The sequence below is a fragment of the Coregonus lavaretus genome (genome assembly GCF_964263955.1).
Source record: "Coregonus lavaretus genome assembly, chromosome: 14".
Lineage (NCBI taxonomy): Eukaryota > Metazoa > Chordata > Actinopteri > Salmoniformes > Salmonidae > Coregonus > Coregonus lavaretus.
In genome coordinates, this window is record NC_140001.1 from 33,673,960 (window position 1) to 33,696,739 (window position 22,780).

The 22,780-nt window shown below is 43.7% G+C and overlaps 2 protein-coding genes across 4 annotated transcripts; one reads left to right on the forward strand and one right to left on the reverse strand.

Annotated features, from left to right (window-relative positions):
- Window positions 1-2,202: 2,202 nt before the first annotated feature.
- On the forward strand, window positions 2,203-16,111 carry ankle2 (ankyrin repeat and LEM domain containing 2). 3 transcript variants are annotated; one of them, XM_084176947.1, is made up of 13 exons: window positions 2,203-2,239; window positions 4,073-4,611; window positions 9,581-9,775; window positions 9,981-10,174; window positions 10,372-10,560; window positions 11,866-11,988; window positions 12,093-12,156; window positions 12,241-12,422; window positions 12,557-12,663; window positions 12,849-13,039; window positions 13,242-14,124; window positions 14,214-14,345; window positions 14,537-16,111. In XM_084176947.1, the coding sequence occupies exons 2-13, from the start codon at window positions 4,089-4,091 to the stop codon at window positions 14,754-14,756; spliced, it is 3,003 nt and encodes a 1,000-aa protein (XP_084033073.1). In that variant the 5' UTR covers window positions 2,203-2,239; window positions 4,073-4,088; the 3' UTR covers window positions 14,757-16,111. The 3 variants fall into 3 exon arrangements, with proteins under 3 accessions (XP_084033073.1, XP_084033072.1, XP_084033074.1); XM_084176946.1 differs by lacking the exon at window positions 2,203-2,239 and adding an exon at window positions 3,247-3,364; XM_084176948.1 differs by lacking the exons at window positions 2,203-2,239; window positions 4,073-4,611 and adding an exon at window positions 9,363-9,434.
- Window positions 16,112-16,466: 355 nt separating this feature from the next.
- Window positions 16,467-20,600, reverse strand: LOC311141580 (serine/threonine-protein phosphatase PGAM5, mitochondrial-like). The gene is made up of 6 exons (XM_084176949.1): window positions 20,049-20,600; window positions 19,639-19,814; window positions 19,314-19,439; window positions 17,720-17,808; window positions 17,419-17,552; window positions 16,467-17,176 (listed from the first exon to the last, which is right to left on the reverse strand). The coding sequence occupies exons 1-6, from the start codon at window positions 20,270-20,272 to the stop codon at window positions 17,026-17,028; spliced, it is 900 nt and encodes a 299-aa protein (XP_084033075.1). The 5' UTR covers window positions 20,273-20,600; the 3' UTR covers window positions 16,467-17,025.
- Between the last annotated feature and the right edge of the window lie 2,180 nt (window positions 20,601-22,780).

The window sequence follows — 22,780 nt, forward strand, 5'->3', positions numbered from 1 at the left end:
TATATATATATATATATATATATATATATATGCTGTGTGTGTGTGTATATATATATATATATATATATATACACACACACACACACACTGCACCAGTCAAAAGTTTGGACACACCTACTCATTCCAGGGTTTTTCTTTATTTTTACTATTTTCTACATTGTAGAACAATAGTAACCAAAAAAGTGTTTTAAAAAATCAAACTAGATTTTAGATTCTTCAAAGTAGCCACCTTTTGCCTTGATGACGACTTTGCACACTTGGCATTCTCTCACCCAGCTTCACCTGGAATGCTTTTCCAACAGTCTTGACGGAGTTCCCACATATGCTGAGCTCTTGTTGGCTGCTTTTCCTTCACTCTGCGGTCCAACGCATCCCAAACCATCTCAATCGGGTTGAGTTCGGGTGATTGTGGAGGCCAGGTCATCTGATGCAGCACTCCATTACTCTCCTTCTTGCTAAAATAGCCCTTACACAGCTTGGAGGTGTGTTGGGTCATTGTCCTGTTGAAAAACAAATGATAGTCCCACTAAGCGCAAACCAGATGGGATGGCGTATCGCTGCAGAATGCTGTGGTAGCCATGCTGGTTAAGTGTGCCTTGAATTCTAAATAAATATCCAGCAAAGCACCATCACACCTCCTCCTCCATGCTTCACGGTGGGATCCACACATGCGGAGATCATCCGTTCACCTACTCTGTCCCAAAGACACGGCAGTTTGGACTCCAGACCAAAGGACACATTTCCACCGGTCTAATGTCCATTGCTCATGTTTTTTGGCCCAAGCAAGTATCTTCTTCTTATTGGTGTCCTTTAGTAGTGGTTTCTTTGCAGCAATTCGACCATGAAGGCCTGATTCACACAGTCTCCTCTGGACAGTTGATGTTGAGATGTGTCTGCTACTTGAAATCTGTGAAGCATTTATTTGGGCTGCAATCTGAGGTGCAGTTAACTCTAATGAACTTATCCTCTGCAGCAGAGGTAACTCTGGGTCTTCCTTTCCTGTTGCGGTCCTCATGAGAGCCAGTTTCATCATAGCGCTTGCTGGTTTTTGCGACTGCACTTGAAGAAACTTTAAAAGTTCTTGACATTTTCCAGATTGACTGACCTTCATGTCTTAAATTAATGATGGACTGTTGTTTCTCTTTGCTTATTTGAGCTGTTCTTGCCATAATATGGACTTGGACTTTTACCAAATAGGGCTATCTTCTGTATACCACATTTGACATTTACATTTTAGTCATTTAGCAGATGCTCTTATCCGGAGCGACTTACAGTTAGTGAGTGCATTTTTTTTTTTTCATACTGGTCCCCATGGGAAAGAACCCACAACCCTGGTGTTGCAAACGCCATGCTCTACCAACTGAGCTACATGGGACTATACCACCCCTACCTTGTCACAACACAACTGATTGGCTCAAACGCATTAAGAAGGAAAGAAATTCCACAAATGCATTCCAGGTGACTACCTCATGAAGCTGGTTGAGAGAATGCCAAGAGTGCAAAGCTGTCATCAAGGGCTGTCATAGGGCGGCGCACAATTGGCCCAGTGTCATCCGGGTTTGGCGGTGTAGGCCTTCATTGTAAATAAGAATTTGTTCTTAACTGACTTGCCTAGTTAAATAAAGGTAAAATAAATAAAAAAATTAAAGGCAAAGGGGTGGCTATTTGAAGAATCTCAAATATAAAATATATTTTGATTTGTTTAACACTTTTTGGGTTACTACATGATTCCATGTGTTATTTCATAGTTTTGATATCTTCATTATTATTCTACAAGGTAGAAAATAGTAAAAAATAAATAAAAATAAAATAGGTGTGTTCAAACTTTTGACTGGTACTGTATATAATTGTATTTCTCATAAAGTTGAACTATTCGTCAATGCTCATCCATTTTCTTATTTCATACACTAACATTTGATAGTTATACGGGCTGTAGGACTTATAATTGATTAAATTACCTTTAATTAGTAAATTAATTGATCCCATGCTTCATTTTTTTTTTTCGAAACTAGCTTTTCCATAGATATCTTTTATATTTGGAGATACATATCCAATTTGTTATTAGGATATCGTTTTTTTATGATTGATTATGACTGGCTGGCTGGCTAGCATGGCTCACTTCAGAGTACAGTTTCAATTTCGATCAGGCATTATGTTAGTCAAAACCTTGGTCCTTTGTCGTCACATTTTGAAACCGCCGCGGTGAGGACAGGACACGGCAGGAGGAAAGCAAGGAGGTGTACGTTGATTATGTTGTCATTTTCAAGTCCAAACTTACCAGTTGTTGCATTAACAAAATATATCCATGTGTTATCCAACCTGTTTACTCAATCTACATTTGGCACAGCTAACTGTTGTTGGTTGTACAGTAACTAGCGTACGTCTACCGAGTTAGCTACTTAGTCATACACTGCTAGCTAAATTAGGTAGCTAACTGGTGGTGTTTTTCTGAAGGATCAAAGTGATTTTAATGTTGTGAAGGTATACTTTTCTCCGCGTAGCCAAAAGTGACCAATGTTGTATAGGGGAAGTGTGTTGCTTGCTAGCTTTTAGGCTAAACCTCCGGTGTAGCTAGCTAGCAAGTAAACTCTTAACTAATTTAGTCAGCTAACAATTGTGAGATGAATCCAACTTGCTAGAACCCAATTATAGATGGGTGTTATAGATAGGTGCCCATTGTCTCTTGATTATTGCCTTTCGAGATTCATCGCTTGCACAGTGAACGGTTTCTAGCAACATCACCATTACTAGCTTGGTTTGGACTGATAACTAGGCTAGCTAGTGTAGGAGTGTTTTGCACCGGCTGAAAGTTTATTCCATTCGATTTGGAACCGCGCTGCCTCCCGGGCGTGAGCCAGGTGCCAGCTCTGTCCGACGGTGAAGTCGGCTCAAAACAAAATATACTTAATTAAGCACGTGTAGTAATGTGAGTAGGATTCTGTTTTCACATGCAAAAGTGATTGCTTTTGATTAAAACGCTTTATCTGCCTTCCCAATGAAAACTTGTTTGAAAATGCAAACATTTATTTTATGGATAAGAGATGTTCTATGTTTATGAACGATGCACCTTGTTGACAACATGAGCGAGCGGCCCAGATTACTGTTCGATTTGAGACTGGCTCTCCTCCCTCCCCTTTTCGCCCGATGAAGTTACGGGCCATAGCTGGTATAGCCCGGGCCAGAATAATCAAACCCCCCCCACTAGCATGAGCCGTGCCTTGGAAGTGAGCATGCGCACAATGTCTTGTAAACAATGAGACGATTCCAGACGGTCTTGAGCATTGTCTGTTTCAACAGTTTCTTTGCTGCTGAATATGAAAATATATTTCAGGTCATGAACGAAAAGCAATTAAGATGATGTCTGGTAAGTAGGGATATACATTTGGAATCTGATGTAATCAAGTCTGTGTTAAAATAGATTATATCAGTAAAATTACCATGAAGACATGAGGTATCAAATTGTTAATGCACGAAAATAGATAACAGGAATGGCACTTGGGCGTGACACCATGCGATTGAATCGATTAAGATTCTAAATATTCCCACGCCTCCTCCGAAATCGGTGATGTTTAAAAACATCGAACACAAAGGGGTTTAAAATGTGATTTATTCCATCCAAACCTATATTTACCCCCCCGCAAAGCTTTCGAATCGCCGGTTCCGTTCATTATGGCTTGCATGTTTGTGAAGCTGCTTAAAAACCAAGCGTCACGTAGGCGGGCTGCAGTGGGGTTAGGGTTTATTTTAGGGGTTTTTCATATCCATGAGAAATAATTTATTCCAGTCTTTGAAACAGTTACAGCTACCCCTTTTTGTCCTTTGATGGCAGAGCCATACTTATGGGCTGTCTAGTAGGGGATCAGGGTGAATAGGGTGCACTTGTTATCAATAAGCTCAAAAGGGGTCTGTTCAGTTTTTTTCATTCTTCTTAAATACATTTAAAATCTATTTCCTTGCCATGCAAAGATTAAGAAGTAGCCTTAGGCACATTAATCATTGTATTATACTGTTAGTGTCAATATCATTACACAGCAGTTTGAATATCAAATCCCCCCCCCCACCCTCCATGCAGGTTGCCAAACTGAAGCATGGAGGCGGTTCTGAGCAGGCTGAGAGGGCTGAGTGCAGACGAGCTGCGAGAGGAATTCACCAGGGCCGACCTCAAGTGCGGCCCAATCACGGCTACCACCCGCGCCATCTTCGAGAGGAAGTTGGCCCGCGTCCTGGCAGAAGCCGAGGGCAGCAGCAGCGCCACAGAGACGGACAGTAGCAGTAATGCCACCACTGCAGGCCCAGGCAGCAGTGCAATGGCCGCCAGTGCAGCAGAGCAGGCCAAACCGGTGCCATCATGTGCCACAACATCAGCACCCACTGGCACTGACTCTCTTAAGGCTGTCAGTGATGAGGTGGACTTTGGTTACGGAATGGGGCTCAATCCCCCAGAGGAAGAGGAACTTGGCCTGACAGTAATGTCAAGGACCCCTTGTAATATCCGTGTGGAAGACCCTGATTCTCAGTCTAAAGCAAAGACTCCTTCAAAGACAGCACAAATGTCACCAACGTTGTTCTATGGAGTGTGTCCGTTGTGGGAAGATGTCTTGGCTACAAATGGTAAGACGCAGTTTTTTCACTGGGACGGATGTAAAATATCCGGGTGATTCCTCACGAAACTAGAACAAAAGAAGACCATGATTTTTTATTTTTTTTACTACATTTAATCCATTGAAGGGACCTTTTGGAAGAAGGATTGTTGACTTATATTTGACGTGTCGTAAAGCATAATTGAGAAATAATTAATTTAAATTAGAATATTTGTGACATTTTGGCCTTACCCAGACCTCCTTTTAGACTATATTATTTAATCTGTAGGTGCTACAAAGCAAACGTTGGTGTTGTGTCATACAGTGCATTTGAAAGTATTCAGACCCCATGACCTTTTCCACATTTTGTTACGTTAGTCTTATTCTAAAATTGATTAAATTGTTTTTTCCCCCCCTCAATCTACACACAATACCCCGTAATGACAAAGCAAAAACTGAAATATTTTACATTTTATATTTACGTCATTTAGCAGGCGCTCTTATCCAGAGCGACTTACAAATAGGTCCATTCACCTTATAGCCAGTGGGATAACCACTTTACAAAAACAATTTTTTTGGGGGGGGGGGTAGAAGGATTACTTTATCCTATCCCAGGTATTCCTTAAAGAGGTGGGGTTTCAAATGTCTCCGGAAGGTGGTGAGTGACTCCGCTGTCCTGGCGTCGTGAGGGAGCTTTTTCCACCATTGGGGTGCCAGAGCAGCGAACAGTTTTGACTGGGCTGAGCGGGAACTATGCTTCCACAGAGGTAGGGGAGCCAGCAGGCCAGAGGTGGATGAACGCAATGCCCTCGTTTGGGTGTAGGGACTGATCAGAGCCTGAAGGTACGGAGGTGCCGTTCCCCTCACAGCTCCGTAGGCAAGCACCATGGTCTTGTAGCAGATGCGAGCTTCAACTGGAAGCCAGTGGAGTGTGCGGAGGAGCGGGGTGACGTGAGAGAACTTGGGAAGGTTGAACACCAGACGGGCTGCGGCATTCTGGATGAGTTGTAGGGGTTTAATGGCACAGGCAGGGAGCCCAGCCAACAGCGAGTTGCAGTAATCCAGATGGGAGATGACAAGTGCCTGGATTAGGACCTGTGCCGCTTCCTGTGTAAGGCAGGGTCGTACTCTCCGAATGTTGTAGAGCATGAACCTACAGGATCGGGTCACCGCCTTGATGTTAGCGGAGAACGACAGGGTGTTGTCCAGGGTCACGCCAAGGCTCTTCGCACTATGGGAGGAGGACACAACGGAGTTGTCAACCGTGATGGCGAGATCATGGAACAGGCAGTCCTTCCCCGGGAGGAAGAGCAGCTCCGTCTTGCCAAGGTTCAGCTTGAGGTGGTGATCTGTCATCCATACTGATATGTCTGCCAGACATGCAGAGATGCGATTCGCCACCTGGTTATCAGAAGGGGGAAAGGAGAAGATTAGTTGTGTGTCGTCAGCGTAGAAATGATAGGAGAGGCCATGTGAGGATATGACAGAGCCAAGTGACTTGGTGTATAGCGAGAATAGGAGAGGGCCTAGAACTGAGCCCTGGGGGACACCAGTGGTGAGAGCACGTGGTGCGGAGACAGCTTCTCGCCACGCCACTTGGTAGGAGCGACCGGTCGGGTAGGACGCAATCCAAGAGTGAGCCGCGCCGGAGATGCCCAGCTCGGAGAGGGTGGAGAGGAGGATCTGATGGTTCACAGTATCAAAGGCAGCAGACAGGTCTAGAAGGACAAGAGCAGAGGAGAGAGAGTTAGCTTTAGCAGTGCGGAGAGCCTCCGTGACACAGAGAAGAGCAGTCTCAGTTGAATGACCAGTCTTGAAACCTGACTGGTTTGGATCAAGAAGGTCATTCTGAGAGAGATAGCAAGAGAGTTGGCTAAAGACGGCACGCACAATAGTTTTGGAGAGAAAAGAGAGAAGGGATACTGGTCTGTAGTTGTTGACATCAGAGGGATCGAGTGTTGGTTTTTTGAGAAGGGGTGCTACTCTCGCTCTCTTGAAGACGGAAGGGACATAGCCAGTGGTCAAGGATGAGTTGATCAGCGAGGTGAGGTAAGGGAGAAGGTCTCCGGAGATGGTCTGGAGAAGAGAGGAGGGGATAGGGTCAAGCGGGCAGGTTGACATTAACGTAAGTATTCAGACCCTTTACTCAGTACTTTGTTGAAGCACCTTTGGCAGCGATTACAGCCTCAAGACTTCTTGGGTATGATTCTACAAGCTTGGCACACCTGTATTTGTGGAGTTTCTCCCATTCTTCTCTGCAGATCCTCTCAAGCTCTGTCAGGTTGGATTGGGAGCGTCGCTGCACAGCTATTTTCAGGTCTCACCAGAGATGTTGGAACGGGTTCAAGTCCGGGATCTGGCTGGGCCACTCAAGGACATTCAGAGAATTGTCCCGAAGCCACTCCTGCGTTGTCTTTGCTATGTGCTTAGGGTCGTTGTCCTGTTGGAAGGTGAACCTTCGCCCCAGTCTCAGGTCCTGAGTGCTCTGGAACAGATTTTTATCAAGGATCTCTCTGTACTTTGCTCTGTTAATCTTTCCCTCGATCCTGACTAGTCTCCCAGTCCCTGCCGCTGAAAAACATACCCACAGCATGATGCTGCCACCCATGCTTCGCCGTAGGGATTGTGCCAGGTTTCCTCCAGACGTGATGCTTGGCATTCAGGCCAAAGAGTTCAATTTTGGTTTCATCAGACCAGAGAATCTTGTTTCTCATGGTCTGAGTCCTTTAGGTGCCTTTTGGAAAACTCCAAGCGGGCTTTCATGTGCCTTTTACTGAGGAGTGGCTTCCGTCTGGCCACTCTACCATAAAGGCCTGATTGGTAGAGTGCTGCAGAGATGGTTGTCCTTCTGGACGGTTCTTCCATCTCCACAGAGGAACTCTAGGGCTCTGTCAGAGTGACCATTGAGTTCTTGGTCACCTCCCTGACCAAGGCCCTTCTTCCCCGATTGTTCAGTTTGGCCGGGCGGCCAGTCCAGGAAGAGAGTCTTGGTGGTTCCAAACTTCTTTCATTTAAGAATGATGGAGGCCACTGGGTTCTTGGGGACCTTCAATGCTGCAGACATTTTTTGATACCCTTCCCCACAATCCTGTCTCGGAGCTCTACGGACAATTCCTTCGACCTCGTGGCTTGGTTTTTGCTCTGACGTGCACTGTCAACTGTGGGGCCTTATATAGACAGGTGTGTGCCTTTCCAAATCATGTCCAATCAATTGAATTTACCGCAGGTGGACTCCAATCAAGTTTTAGAAACATCTCAAGGATGATCAATGGAAACAGGATGCACCTGAGCTCAATTTTGAGTCTCATAGCAAAGGGTCTGAATACTTATGTAAATAAGGTATATCTGTTTTTTATTTTTAATACATTTGCAAACCTTTCTAAACCTGTTTTCGCTTTGTTATTATGGGGTATTGTGTGTAGATTGATTAGAATTTTTATTTAATCAATTTTAGAATAAGGCTGTAATGTAACAATGTGGAGAACGTCAAGGGGTCTGAATACTTTCCGAATGCACTGTATGAAGCTGTACCACTTGCTCTGCTATGAGTAGTACTTTGATTTCAATTCTTAAAAATCTGACATTAATTGATCAGTATAGAAAAATTATAAACATGCATATTTAAAATATACTTTTTTTGATTTGCCAATTTTTAAAATATATTGTTTAATATAATATACTCTACCGCAGGGCTGCCCAATTCCAGTCCTGGAGGGCCGAACACTTCTATTTTTGTTTCTACCTGGTAGTTAATTGCGCTCACCTCGTGTCCCAGGTATGAATTATTCCTTGATTAGGAGAGGATGAAACCCAGAAGTGTTTCAGTACTCCAGGATTGGAATTGGGCAGCCCTGCTACAGTCCAATGGCGGCGAGCTTTACACCACTCCAGCCGACGCTTGGCATTGCACATGGTGTTCCTAGGCTTGTGTGCGGCTACTCGGCCATGGAAACCCATTTCATGAAGCTCCTGACAAACAGTTATTGTGCTGATGTTGCTTCCAGAGGCAGTTTGGAACTCTGTAGTGAGTGTTGCAACTGAGGACAGACAATTTTTACACCCTTCAGCACTTGGCGGACCCGTTCTGTGAGCTTGTGTGGCCTACCACTTCGCGGCTGAGTCGTTGTTGCTCCTAGACATTTCTACTTCACAATAACAGTGCCTACAGTTGACCGGGGCAGCTCTAGCAGGGCAGAAATTTGACTAACTGGTTTGTTGGAAAGGTGGCATCCTATGATGGTGCCACGTTGAAAGTCACTGAGCTCTTCAGTAAGGCTGTTCTACTGCCAATGTTTACCTATGGAGATTGCATGGCTGTGTGCTCGATTGTATACACCTGTCAGCAACGGGTGTGGCTGAAATAGCCGAATCCACTAATTTGAAGGGGAGTCCACGTACTTTTGTATATATAGTGTATATGTCATGTATTTGTATCTGAAAGCATAATTATTATGCTTAAGATTCAAATGTATATCGACAATCCTTCCTCCAAAAGACCTATGAATAATCATCGTCTTTCTTTGTTCTAATTTTTGTGAGGAATCACCCATCCCTGAAATGTACTTTGGCCTGTTAATCAGTCAAAAGTTTATGTAATTATTTATTTTCACATGCAAAGGCAGAGAACTGTTGGAAAGCTAGCTATGTTGATACGAGAATGAACTTGACCCTGCATGCTGTCACACCACAGTCAAGGTCCAATTCAAACATTTTATGTTGCTGTGTTTGATTTGACATCATGCTCTTCAGGGGTTATTTTTGTTTTGACTTGAAGTCAGTGGTTGAGATCCATAGAACATCTGTCACCTTATGGCCTTCTGCATTAGCATGGCGACTCCATTTTTCTTAGCAGTAGTAAGACTTTGAGCTGCTTTGCTTGTGATGGCATATCTGACCATGATCGATTCTAAATCCAATTCTGGAATGTTTCTATTTGTAGGTAGACATCAGGAGCTATCTAAACATACATTTTCAATGTTTATTTGTTCTTCCTGTTCCAGAGAGGGCCCACGTGTATGGCGATAAGAAGGAGGCTCTTCAGGCTGTTAAGATGATGAAAGGAGCTCGCTTTAAAGCCTTCTCCAGTCGAGAGGATGCTGAGAAATTTGCCAAAGGGATCTGTGACTACTACCCCTCTCCCAGTAAATTTGCCCCCTGTGTCTCTCCTGTCAAACCAGGCCTGGTCTTCTGCAAGGGTGAGTGTTGGGCTGAGGACAATTTATTAGCTCAGTACTTCTTTTAGAATTCCTAGAGAAATACACAAAGGCAGTGCTTTTCAAGGGTATTTGGATAGCATTTCATTTCTTGGACACGTCCAAATCTCAAACGAGTAAGCTGTTAATCGCATTCTGCTGATCTGTTTTAATCTGTTGTCTCCATCTCTCTGGTCTGTCGCTGTAGACAACATCCCTGTCATGGAGGTAGACACCGTCAACAGGGAGAGGGCCAACGGCTTCAAAAGCCCTCGCTGCCAGGATCTGACAGCCAAGCTAAGGAAGGCTGTGGAGAAGGGGGATGAGGTGGCCTTCAGTGAACTGGTCTGGAGCAACCCACGCTATCTCATCGGCTCTGGAGACAACCCCACCGTAGTGCAGGTGAGTCAGGGTGGAACAATAATCTATAGTGGATGTGCTCCATCTTAATATAGCCTATACTACTGCACCAGATTGATATACTGTAATGATGAAGATTGATATGATGTGGTGTGGATGAAATCAATCGGTATGTAGTTTGCAGAAGAATTAATCCTAAAAGTTTTCCTCACACTAAATTAAATCCTCTGTGTTCCCAGGAGGGGTGTAGGTACAACGTGATGCACGTGGCAGCCAAGGAGAACGAGCCAGGGATTGCCCAGCTCCTGCTGGACACCCTGGAGAACCCTGACTTCATGAGGCTCATGTACCCTGATGACCTGGAGGCCATGCTGCAGAAACGCATCCGATACATCGTGGACCTGTACCTCAACACTCCAGACAAAGCTGTGAGTATACTTACGATACTGCTCTCTCCAGTGGTGTAGTGGTGCCTGGAGAAGTGGGTATACTCAAATTGTGCCCGGCGAAGGAAAGGCGACCTGTGTGAAGATTTTTTTGACAGTGACACTCTGTATCTTGCTAATAGTAGGACTGCTATTGAAATAGATAAATGAGGCTGTCAACTGAGTCAGAAATTCACAGGTTTCTGATTTTCCCCTTTTTGTGTGTAGTTAGGCCTACCTTTTAATTCAACTGTGTAAGCACATAGCAGAGTTTTTTTTTTGGTTAGCGGTGTTTCTGTAGTGCACATGAGATGGAGTTTGCAAAACAAATGGCCACTGGATTGATGCAAATAATCATGATATCATTCTGCCAGGTAGGCATAGGCTACTTTGTAGCTAGTTAATGTTTAATTGAGAAGGTTTTGGGAAAGCCTTTCCATCTACCAGAAGATAGTTAGGCCTATCATTAGCGTCTATATTTTTCCTGTTTCTTAATTGTTTGAAACCTGGACTTTTTATTTCATATTATGAGGCTTGTCTTACCTTGCTTCAAGTAGCATTTAGCCAAAATCATCCCACCATAGAAATTATTATTTTATAAATACTTTCTCATATGTGCTCTTCTGTTCAATTGGTTTTCAAATCAACTTTCTTTCATTGTCTAGCAGCCAAAGGCATTATCTTAGTCAAATTAGCGGTCCATTATACAGTAGTTTCATCTTTTAGGTCTCTCTTTCTAAATCTCTTAGTGGATATTTCCATCTCTGTCCATGTGCGGTGCGCATTTTAGAACAGTGTTTTCTCGCAAATTGCATTTTGGGACATTTGCGGTGAGGCCTACCGCCGTGTGCACATTGCTGCGCTTAAAATGTGAAGAAATAATAGTTGATCAACATTTTAAGCTAAACATTCTGATCTGTTCTATCAGCCTTAATTGATACGGCGTATACCTCCACTACACTACTTTGATACGCATCGTGGGGATTAAGGAGGGAGTATACACAATGCCCACTAAAAGAAAGTGGGTATACAGCGTATACCTGCTTATACCCTCCACTACACCACCGGCTCTCTCCATATGTATCTTGCCTGTTGCCTTGTAGGTTTAACACTGAATAAGCCTTTTAGCCTATTCCCCTATGCAGATAAAATAATTGTAAAAACGGACTAATGAAGTGAACTCTTTGAAACTACTTTTTGAGTGCATGCCTATTCCATGTTTAGGTTTAGCTGTAACCGACTTGTGTGTTTTGGATTGAATTGCCTCTGTTTATGCTGTATGTGTTTAACTTTGGTTGTCTGTCCCAGGGCTTTGAGACACCACTCCACTTTGCCTGTAAGTTCGGGTGTCCAGAAGTGGTGAATGTCCTGTGTTCACATCCTGATACAGATAAAAACTGCAAGAACAAGTACGACCAGAAACCATCTGATGTGAGTTGCTCCAGATATATATAGATTTTTAAAACTAGCTACCGACTGCTGATTAGTCCACATTACTATTTGATTTTCATGAAATTCTTCTGTTTCCCTGACAGGTTATTTGTGAAAGAAAAAACAAAACCCAAGAGGTGAAACAGAAGATATGTGACTATTTGGAAGGTAAGTGCACTGCCTCCCAATCACAGGACTTATGTTTTCCTATTCTTACCTATTTACCCAATAACACCTTCTCTTCTGTCACAGATCGCTGTTATATACCCTTATTGAGGGCCACAGACAACTCATCCCAGCCTGTCATTGGTGCTCCCTGGTCACCTGAGCCATCAGAAACTCTTCCTCATTCGCTGGCTCCCAGGCTCACACGAAGTCCCATGGATCCAGTGATGGCAGTCAGGGCATTCGCTGGCCCACTCAGCCCATCTAAGGTCATTATCACATTGTTCTCTTTCACCTCACTCCTTTTATGTCTTCTTTTCACACCTTATTTCTTTATTTTCATGTGGGAAGCTGTTGTAGAAACACAGGATGTATGTAACATTAATTGGTGTCTTCCTTGCAGGCAGATGAGTTCCGCCGGGTGTGGAAGACCCCCCCCAGAGACAGGGCGGGGCACTTCCAGCACATCCTGAAGTCTGACCCTGACCGTGGAGCAGAGAGAGTGGGCAGGTTCGTCTACAAGTCCACAACGTTCAACAACCATGTTCTACTGTGTCTCCTTTACTTTACCAGTGCAGTCACTTTGACATTTGAATATCTTAGAACCCGAGCGAAAAAAGGAAGAATACATTTTTACACACACTACAATGTAGGCATGCTTCTCCAACAGCAGTGTATTATGTGTTCCCTTACAGAGTCCTTGCCAGGGAGCTGGGCCATCCCTGGGCTGAGTACTGGGACTTCCTGGACAGTTTCACAGACCTGTCGTCTGCAGGCGGCCTCCGTAAGCTGGAGGAGTACCTCAACAAGAAGGACTTCAGTCAGCGTGCACACGAAGAGGCAGGGGAGAACGTAACCAGCAACCGCTTCAGAACCCCTTCCCCAGGTAATGTTATCCTCACCAGTTGCTCTTGATAAACTGTATAGCAGTGGTATTGAATTCCAATTATCAAGTTTGAGAAAGGAGAGGGATGAGATGCAGCCATCACAGTCTTGAATTGATGTTCCTATACTACTTTAGATTGACCAGTAAATGTATTTCTTGTAGCTTAACATGAACATTTTCCCCTCCTCTCTGCCATTCACAGTCAAGCCCAAAAAGTTCTGCAACTCCATCTCAGTGGGGGCCTTCCTGGACGAGGGTGATGACGTCAGCCTGGAGGAGTTAAAGAACCGTCAGAACGCGGCGCTCACCAGCATCACCTCAGCGTGTTCTAAGGACAGTCTGGCGGGCGCCGTGGGTGGGCTGGGCCTCCGTGAGTTCCACATCCTGCCCGTTTCCCACCACGGCGCCGATGACCTCATCGAGACAGCTGCCGAGCGAGACCTTCTGAGCTCCTCCATGTCAGAGAGCCTCCTCTCGCCTGTCTGCAACAACGGCCTGTGTCCCTCCACGGGGGCAGAGAGGACTCACAATGGGGACAAGAGGTCCCCCCGCACCTCCTCGTCCCCCTCCTGCCTGCTATCGCCTATCTCCAACCTGATGGTGGAGTTTGAGAGGATGTCCCTGCAGGACGGGCTGGACGGCCTTACCAGGGACAGGGAGCGGAGGAGGAGCGGGGGACACAGGGAGGGACTCTCCCGGGACGAACTGGCATCCGGGGTGGGCCGCCTCACGCTGGGGGGTGACACCAACGAGGACTCTGTGTTTGAGAGGGGCTGTAGCTTGGAGCCTGGGGACAGGGAGAGGTGTGTGAGGGAGGGAGAGGTGGAAGACTGGGCCAGTGGTGGAAGCGGCAGCTCGGAGGAGTACTTCACGGCTGAGGAGAGCTTGGAGGCTCTGGGCCAGAGGACTAGGGGGCCAGGGACGGTGTCGGGGCGCACGCTCTGCGCCAGATCTAAGTCGTGGGATCACGGGGGGAGGGATCTGAGCAGCTCCGGATCATCCAGCTCCTATACGTCCCTGGACAACTCCCATGAGTTCCTAGCACGGACCCCACCTCACATCAGAAGAGGACTTTTCATTGAAGGGTGAGTGATGAGGATTACGGTGAAGATTCTGAGGTTTTTAATTAAACAACAGAAATGAAATCTGCCAACACTCTTGTTTTGTCTTTCAGCGATTCACCAACCAAGTTGGACAGAGAGGTCCTGTCAGCAATAGAAGCCATAGACATCGACCCCTCGAAGTTCCCCAGCATTCAGAAATGGAAAAGCACAATGCAGACATACACCTCTTCAGACATGCAAAGGTTGGTTTGACGATTCTTCACAGCAAAAACAAAAAATGCCTCCATGCACATGAACAGTTGTCATTGCCTGCAAGTTAACTTGTAAATATGGAAACACATTGACAAGTGCTTAAAATTTAAGTTGCTATCGTATGGAAACAACCAAATAAATGCGGACTCTAATTATGGTTTTGTTTCTGTTTGTCTTTCAGCTGGCCCAGCCCTGTGGTGGTAAAAAGCAGACCCAGGGTACATCAGGCCTCTCCCCTCACACACGGCTCTCCTGTCAGCAGTCAGGTGTCCCCTGCTGGTGGCCGCTTCAGTCCCGCCCGGCACACAGGCTCTCCAGACTTCCCCAGCCCCAGCCGCTACAGCCCTGCACACGCCAGCTACATCCAGCGCATCCGCCTCAGGCACATCAATGACCCCTAGCCAACTCCAAGCCTGACCCCTAACCCCACCTGGACAGAAACGATAGGCTACAACTCTGCCACCAAGGTGGTTAAATATGGCAGAGCTCAAAACCACCTACCTAACAAAATATGCACAAGTGTCTTGAAGATTTGTATTAATGGTGTATGGTTCTACTTCTATATATTGCATACATACGAGATTCTCAGTATGTTGGGTTGTGACGTACACTCAGACTTTAAAAAAAGAAACATGTTTCCTTCAGTCTGTACTACATACTGTATGAGTGTTGAATAGACATTAATTAATATTATTCATAGTAAGTGTGAAACACCTGCATCATAGCTGTCTACTTTGAATAACCGGTAATACAGCTGCACTCCCCAAAAGATTGAGTAGATGTTTGTTAAACCTCAGAATAGAATCCTCGATAGGATTCACTAACTGAAAATGTTTTTAAAAAGTAAAAAAAATATATATTGTAGAGTTATTTATGGTATGTCAGACAGTAGCACAAAACCAACTGCCAGTTATTTAGTTTCTTCTCAGTTCAGGAATTGCCTTAATTTTCAGAAACGATGGACCAGTCAGTCTCCAATCAGAATTAGCCACATCCTGTACTGTTTGGTCAAAGTTGATGCATACTGACACACAACAGCATAGCAACCACCATCCTACTGCAGCTAACCCAACAAATGGCTGCAAAGCAAACATGGGGAAAATGATAATACACTTCCGAGTTTTTCCATGTTTTTATTTTGTTATTTAATAAATTGAAACGTTTTCATTTTCCAGGTACCAATGTTTCTTTGCGCATCCTGGTAATTTCTGTGTTGTCTTCACACTTTACTTCTTTAACAACTGTCAGTCTCACACAAAAGCTGAAAGCAAAACTTCTTGAACTCGTCTTGGATTTTCTAAATATGTCAGAGTAATACCAAACTGTACATAACAGGTTACTGCAAAGACATGTTTACTCATGCACATTCAGTCAGCCATTGATTATACAAGAACCTGCAATCGCCAAACTCTATGAAGATCGCTATCACTGTAAAAATAGTCAATTTACAAACTGCTGTCAAATGTATGGTTTTCTAGCCAGCAAAGCTAATCTAGAAGTCAACAGCTATCAATCCAAATTCAATAGAAATCACCCTTACTATATTGTCAGTCTGGGTCAGCATGAGAGACGTGAGTAATATTGAATGTGAATTAAAACCTTGATCATCAGAGGCACAAACTATTTCATGGAGAGGATTGTATTGTCTGTCGTACTGGTGCTCACAGGTGACAGATTTCATTCTGGTCTCCAAATGTTTTATGAATGTGGAGTTCTGCAAATTGCACCTAAATACTTAAACATGCTTATTGTGCTTTGGCATTCTGTGCTTTGTTTTAAAAAAGGATTCATCGCGAATTTTCCCGTCTTCTGTATGTCCAGATCTTCTCATTTGCTTCCGACTAATAAATATGTTTCATCAGCTTTGAATTGTTGTCCTTTGAGCATTTGCTAACATTGTTACTGCCTGAAATGGTGGTGGCACTCTTGTCCTCTAACAAATTACTAACAAATATTACATTGTGTAATTTTCAAGCTTTGTAGTGCCAACACAAAGGTGCATTGGATTTGCTGTTAAGTCTCGAGACAATATCATTACTTTTGTCCCAGCTTGAGCTAACCCTATTTTATGACTAAGAGTACTTATTTGATGTACTAGTGAGGAACACAAAACATTTACATGTCTCCTTTATTGCATGTTTCTACTGAATACAACAACTATCTAAACCTCAGATGATGCCTTGATCCAAATACAAAAGGACTGAACATGATAAGCATTTACAGCATTACAGTAAATAAGCCATACAAATGTAGAACGCTTTTGGTTTTAAAATCCTTCAGTCCCTCAACTATACCGTTTACATTCATAATAAGCAATGAGTGGGCACTGGCAGTCATCACATCAGCTTTCTGAGTTAAGTGATTGGTTACAGCAACAGTTCAGTCATTGAGAAACCTGCTTCCCCTTAAGTTTAATACAAAATCAGAGAAGGAAGGGTACAACATACTGTATACTCCCCTTTCACACTGCAGTTGGCAAACGATGGCACGGGAGTTGATCACAAAACACCACATAAAAGTTAGTACATCATTGCACGTTGAATTTACAAAAAGAACACCAAAAGTAACTTTCAAGACACTTAAAGAGAAATCAAGAGCCATTCAGTTCACCCTACGATGACATCTGAAGCTCTCAGAGAGAACGAATGAATACTGTAGGTGGAACATTTCTCAGGTCCGTGTGAGTTTGTCTGGGGGCATGAACCCTGAGTCTCCCAGTGTCCTCAGTGCCACTCTGCCGCTGGGGCGCACGGTGAGCCAGGTGATGCTGCCGTTGTTCAGCCCCATCCTCAGCCAGCCCTCTGGAGGAAACTGCAGAGCCCTGACACACAGAGGGAGGGAGAGAGCCTGTAAAAGCAACCTAAATATGCTATGAGAGCTGGTCTATTTTTAAAAACAAATATTCACATCATGCGATGTTGGAAAGCACATCATTATAGTCATGAAATGCAAAGACATCAGCAAGACAGTGAAATTGCTGGACAAAGTCATCATGTTGATTGGCATCATCTTGTTGAATGAGGCTTTGCTCCAGCTTCAGCCTGCCTGGGGAGACCAACACACCTGCACACAAAATAGCGGATGACATTGGCATGACAGACGATGATCTCGTAGCTGTCCTCCTTCTGCTTGGGGTCAGCGCGGTGGATGTAGCGGCGGAAGGCAGCCTCGATCCGGGCCCCGTCCTCGTGGTACTGCTGTAGAGCGGTAGAGGTCCACAGTGGTCGTGTCAGACGAGGGTTTGAGATTACCTCTGACCTCTCATTGGAATACATTGCATTGAATGATGCAGACGGCAGTAACTAATAAGTGAAAGGGAAACTAAACAGGAGGTAATATGACAGAGAATGGGCGTGTCTCTCACCACAGCATCAGGCTTCCAGTGGTTAACAGGAGGCACAGGTTCGATGGGTGCTCCTTCCCTAAGCAAATCACAGCTCACCAGCTCTACCCCTATAACAATAACAAATCAGAAGATTAAAGTTAGTTAGTGGTGAGTAGTGAAATAATTATCTATTCATGACAACTTTTACATCTGAAAATCTGAGATCGAAGCTTCTGAGGCTGTTATCAGAGATAGAGCTTTGGTATCAAGTGATGTACAGTGCTTTCAGGAAGTATTCACACACCTTGACTTTTTCCACATTTTGTTCTGTTACAAAGTGGGATTAAAATGGATTTAATTGTAATTTCTGTTAAAAAAACATATGAAAAATATTTGTATTCTGTACAGGCTTCCTTCTTTTCACTCTGTCAATTAAGTTAATATTGTGGCGTAACTACAATATTATTGATCCATCTTCAGTTTTCTCCTATCACAGCCATTAAACTCTGTAACTCTTTTAGTCACCATTGGCCTCATCATGAAATCCCTGAGCGGTTTCCTTCCTCTCCGGCAACTGAGTGAAGGATGCCTGTATCTTTCTTGTGACTGGGTGTATTGATACACCCTCCAAAGTATAATTAATAACTTCACCACGCTAAGGGATATTCAATGTCTGCTTTTTTTTTTACCCATCTACCAATAGGTGCCCTTCTTTGCGAGGCATTGGAAACCTCCCTGGTCTTTGTGGTTGAATCTGTGTTTGAAATTCACTGCTTTGGTATTTTATTAGGATCCCCATTATCTGTTGCGAAAGCCACAGCTACTCTTCCTGGGGTCCACACCAAACATGAAACGACATAATTCAGAACATTAATAGACAAGAATGGCTCAAGGACAGATATACATACATTTAAAAGCTTGACTGAGGGACCTTACAGATAACTGTATATGTTGGGTACAGTGATGAGGTAGTCATTCACTATTATTGCACACAGAGTGAGTCCATGCAACTTATGTGCATTGTTAAGCACATTTTTACTCGTGAACTTATTTAGGCTTGCCATAACAAAGGGGTTGAATACTTACTTACTCAAGGCATTTCAGCTTTTTATTTTTTATTAATTTGTAAAAATGTAAAAAAACATAATTCCACTTTGGCATTATGGGGTATTGTGTGTAGGTCAGTGACACAAAATCTCAATTGAATCCATTTTAAATTCAGGCCGCAACACAACAAAATGTGGAAAAAGTCAAGGGGTGTGAATACTTTCTGAAGGAACTGTAAATATCTGCACCATGAATAGCAGCAGAGGTAGCCAGCCCTCCTCCTGAATAGCTACTGGGTGTGCAGGCTTTTGCTCCAGCTCTACACAAACACACCTGATTTAACCCCATGGTCTATTGATTCAACCAATCCATTTTCTGAAGTCAAAACGTGATTCTAAAGTTGAACCACGAGTGTTAGATTGAGGCTGGGAAATCCTTCAGGATGGTAGCTCTCCAGAAGGAGATTTGGTCACCCCTGATGCACAGTACTGGTTAGTCCCGTGGTACCAGACAAGCGTGTCTCTGAATATTGAATAGACTCTGGCATACGCCTCAGCTGTAAAGTCTGCCGGTCTAGGGTTCTGACCTGGGAGGTACTTGCTGATGATGTTGGCCGTCTCGGTGGCCCTGGCCATAGTGGAGTAGACCATGATGTCATACTTCAGCCCCAGGGCAGCCAACCGCTGGCCAGTAAACTCAGCCTGCTCCCGACCTGCAGAACACCAACACATTGTCCCATAAATTACCAGATTGTACTCGTATACCACTTTCACCACCTCTAAAGAGTGCTGCTGATTATGCTCTTCTTATTCACTAAAACGCAACTGTTGAGCTGTAGAGCAGAGTGGAGAACTAGGTCTATGTTTCATGCTTTTAGCAACATGAATACACAGCAGCACAGGGTACAGAACCTAAAGGGGTGAGGATTCTCTCATGGTCTCCATTCCCACTCAGGTTGTACTGGGAGTGCCTGATGAGGAGGATGTTGCGTGTGGCTTTGGGTTTGCCATTCTCCTGCTCCGAGCTTGGGTCTTCACTGGTGTTCTCCTTCTTCTTTCCATTTGTCAACAGTGTGGACGAGTCCCGCCTAGTACAGTACAGAGGGATCAAATCAGTGATTTGTGTGGTGGTTTATTTCTCTTGATGACCTACCTGCCCAGAGCCCTGACAAGCCACCTGTCAGGCTGTCAACATGTTGCTGGCTGCAAATATCAATCACACTCAGTGTAGACTAAACTACTTGATTTAACCCACATCCCATCAGACACCCTTTATGTTTTACAGTAGTCTGCATCAGACTTAGCTAATAAAGGAGTCATACTTATCCCAGTTGAAGTCCCAGGCATGTCGAGTAGATGCAACAGTGTGGTTCCCCGCTGACCATGTCGCTGGCTGTGCAGCTTGGAGAATATTGAACCGACTCCACTGACCTGCTCGCTCTCCTTGCGTGTCACCGAAATAACCACGGGATTCCGCTGCGGCAACAAGCACCGCTGATCCGCCAGCGAACCCACACACAAGTTTGATTGTCCTCCGATATGACATGTTGTAAAAACCTAGCGATGATGTGTTCGCTAGGTAATTTAGCGGGCTAACTTGCTAATGACACCCAACGTGTAAAGAGATTCCTTTTAAGAACTGAGCAGCCAGCGGTCTCGAGGAGCGGCTAATCCAGACCTAACTAGGTCCGCCTCTGTTCAGTGGATTTACACACTTTCTAGGTACAGGAACACAGCGAATACCCTCCAACAACACTTTAATCGCCAGCTAAAAATAACTCCAGTCAAGATTATGAAGCTATTTGGAATCACTTAGCTAGTAGCTAAACCAAAATGAAAGCGCACAGGGCTTGGACCTACGGTGTCTCGCTAGAGCCAAAGAACCAGCTAGCGAAGGTATTACGATACGCGAATGGCGCTGGACAAAACGAACAAATAATGCATCACTAGAGGGAGCTCACATCTTAAAAAACACATGGAATCAGAGTCTGCCTTTACACAGGCAGCCCAATTCTGATCTTTTCCTTCTCACTAATTGATATTTTGACCAATCAGATCAGCTCTGAAACAGTAAAGACCAATTAGTGGGGAAAAACATATGAATAGGGCCCAAGTAAAACTGACTGTGATATTTGTAACAAAAAATTGCAGTCAAGTTTCAAGTTTTAATGTCACATGCACAAGTACAGTGAAATGCCTTTCTTGCAAACTCAAAGCCCAACAATACAATAATCAATAACAATGTATTACTAGAAAAAAAAACAAGAGAAATAAGAATATGAAATATGAAATACACAATAAGTAAGCATACTATATACAGCAAATATTGAAAAAGTAAGTTCCAATACCATATTTACATGTGCAGGAATACTGGAGTGATGGAGGTAGATATGTATAGGGGTAAGGTCACTAGGCAACAGGATATAAGATAAACAGAGTAGCAGCAGCTTGCATGTGAGTGAGTGTGCGGGTGTGTAGAGTCAGTATAAATGTATGTGCATATTATGTGTGAGTGAGCAAATGATGGACAAATGATAAGTGACTCAAAACAAATTATGAGTGACTTTTTTTCAATGTGCAAACATAACAAAATAAAATATAGGCTATAAATCCATTTATTCAAGCATTTTTTATTAGGTGAATGATAATGGCAAGGAGAAGTAATCAACATATTTTAAAATGAATATATTTGGTAGTTTTTCATTATTTTGACCTCCCCACATTATAATTGGAAGAGGAAGTGTAAACTATAACTTAGCCTATTAGCTAGAAATGTAACTCTAAACACATTTTCGCTAAGAGCGGCTGTTTAGCTGGTTAAACAAAGGTTAGCCATGTATTGGCAAAAAATAATGTCCAGGTTAAGAAAGTTTACCAGCAGCCAGCAGCACTTGCAACACTGGTAGCCTATTCACGGGTGCTTTTTCAAAGCCTATGTCAGATACTCCAGTGAGTGTAATTGGCTTCAATGAGTGTAATTTTCTTAATATTAGAGTTGAGAAATAAACTTGGCATCATTAGAAATAAAATATTCTACTATTTTCTACTGTAGGTATGTCATTCAAAATGTGTTTATTCTGTTGTTGCTGGACCCCCGGTTGAATACCCCTGCACTTTTGACCAATCGCATCAGATCTTTTCACAAAATATCAGGAGAATTGGACTGCCTGTCTAACCGCAGCCTATATAGGCTCCACCTTTCAAGCGGATCTCTGACCTCACTCGCGGGCTGGATAGCTAGTGGGCTTTCCAATTACCGTTCTCCTGGCAGCAGGATATTATGTTGGCAGCACGATCCGGATTATTTTTCTTCAAAATAAGAGTCCCCCTACAAAGACATGCTAAACTTTTGAAATATCGATTTTGTTTTTGCACTCTAGTGCAGTACAACTGTTTTTCACAGCATTGCAACCACCTTTTAAAAAAAGGATAATTTTACGTACTTTTATTTTTAATATTGTATTATTTATACCAGCATTTCTTTAGAAAGTTTACACCAATACTGGAATGTTGAAAGCTATTGGGCTTGTTCGACATTGCAGCTGACAGTGCAGGCAACTGCCTACTGACTGATCTACAAATCACCTTCCATCATAAATAACGACTCATTATTATTTGTAGATCAGTCAGTAGTCACAATTTACCCATGATACATTACGGTTTTGATCCTCTCGAACACGGCCAATGTATAGGCTAAATGAAAATAAATACACTTTTAATAAAATATATGTAATTGGAATTACTCAATAGAGTCTACAAAACTTAAATTGGTCTATTGTGCTGGGCAACGGGTTTAATAAAGAATGCTGGTGAATCCTTACTCCACCCACTGCAATGCAATACACTGCATATGAATCACATATTGGCTTATAGAGAAAAAACTACTCTATGTGTCGATGTAAATGTGGACTGGGAGTACTAGATGGGTGTACCCACCCATCTAGTAACGGGTCGGACCCCCCTTTACCTCCAGAACAGCCTGAATGCTTCAGGGCATGGAAACGTTGTTCAATTGGTATCAAGGGACCTAACGTGTGCCAGGAAAACATTCCCC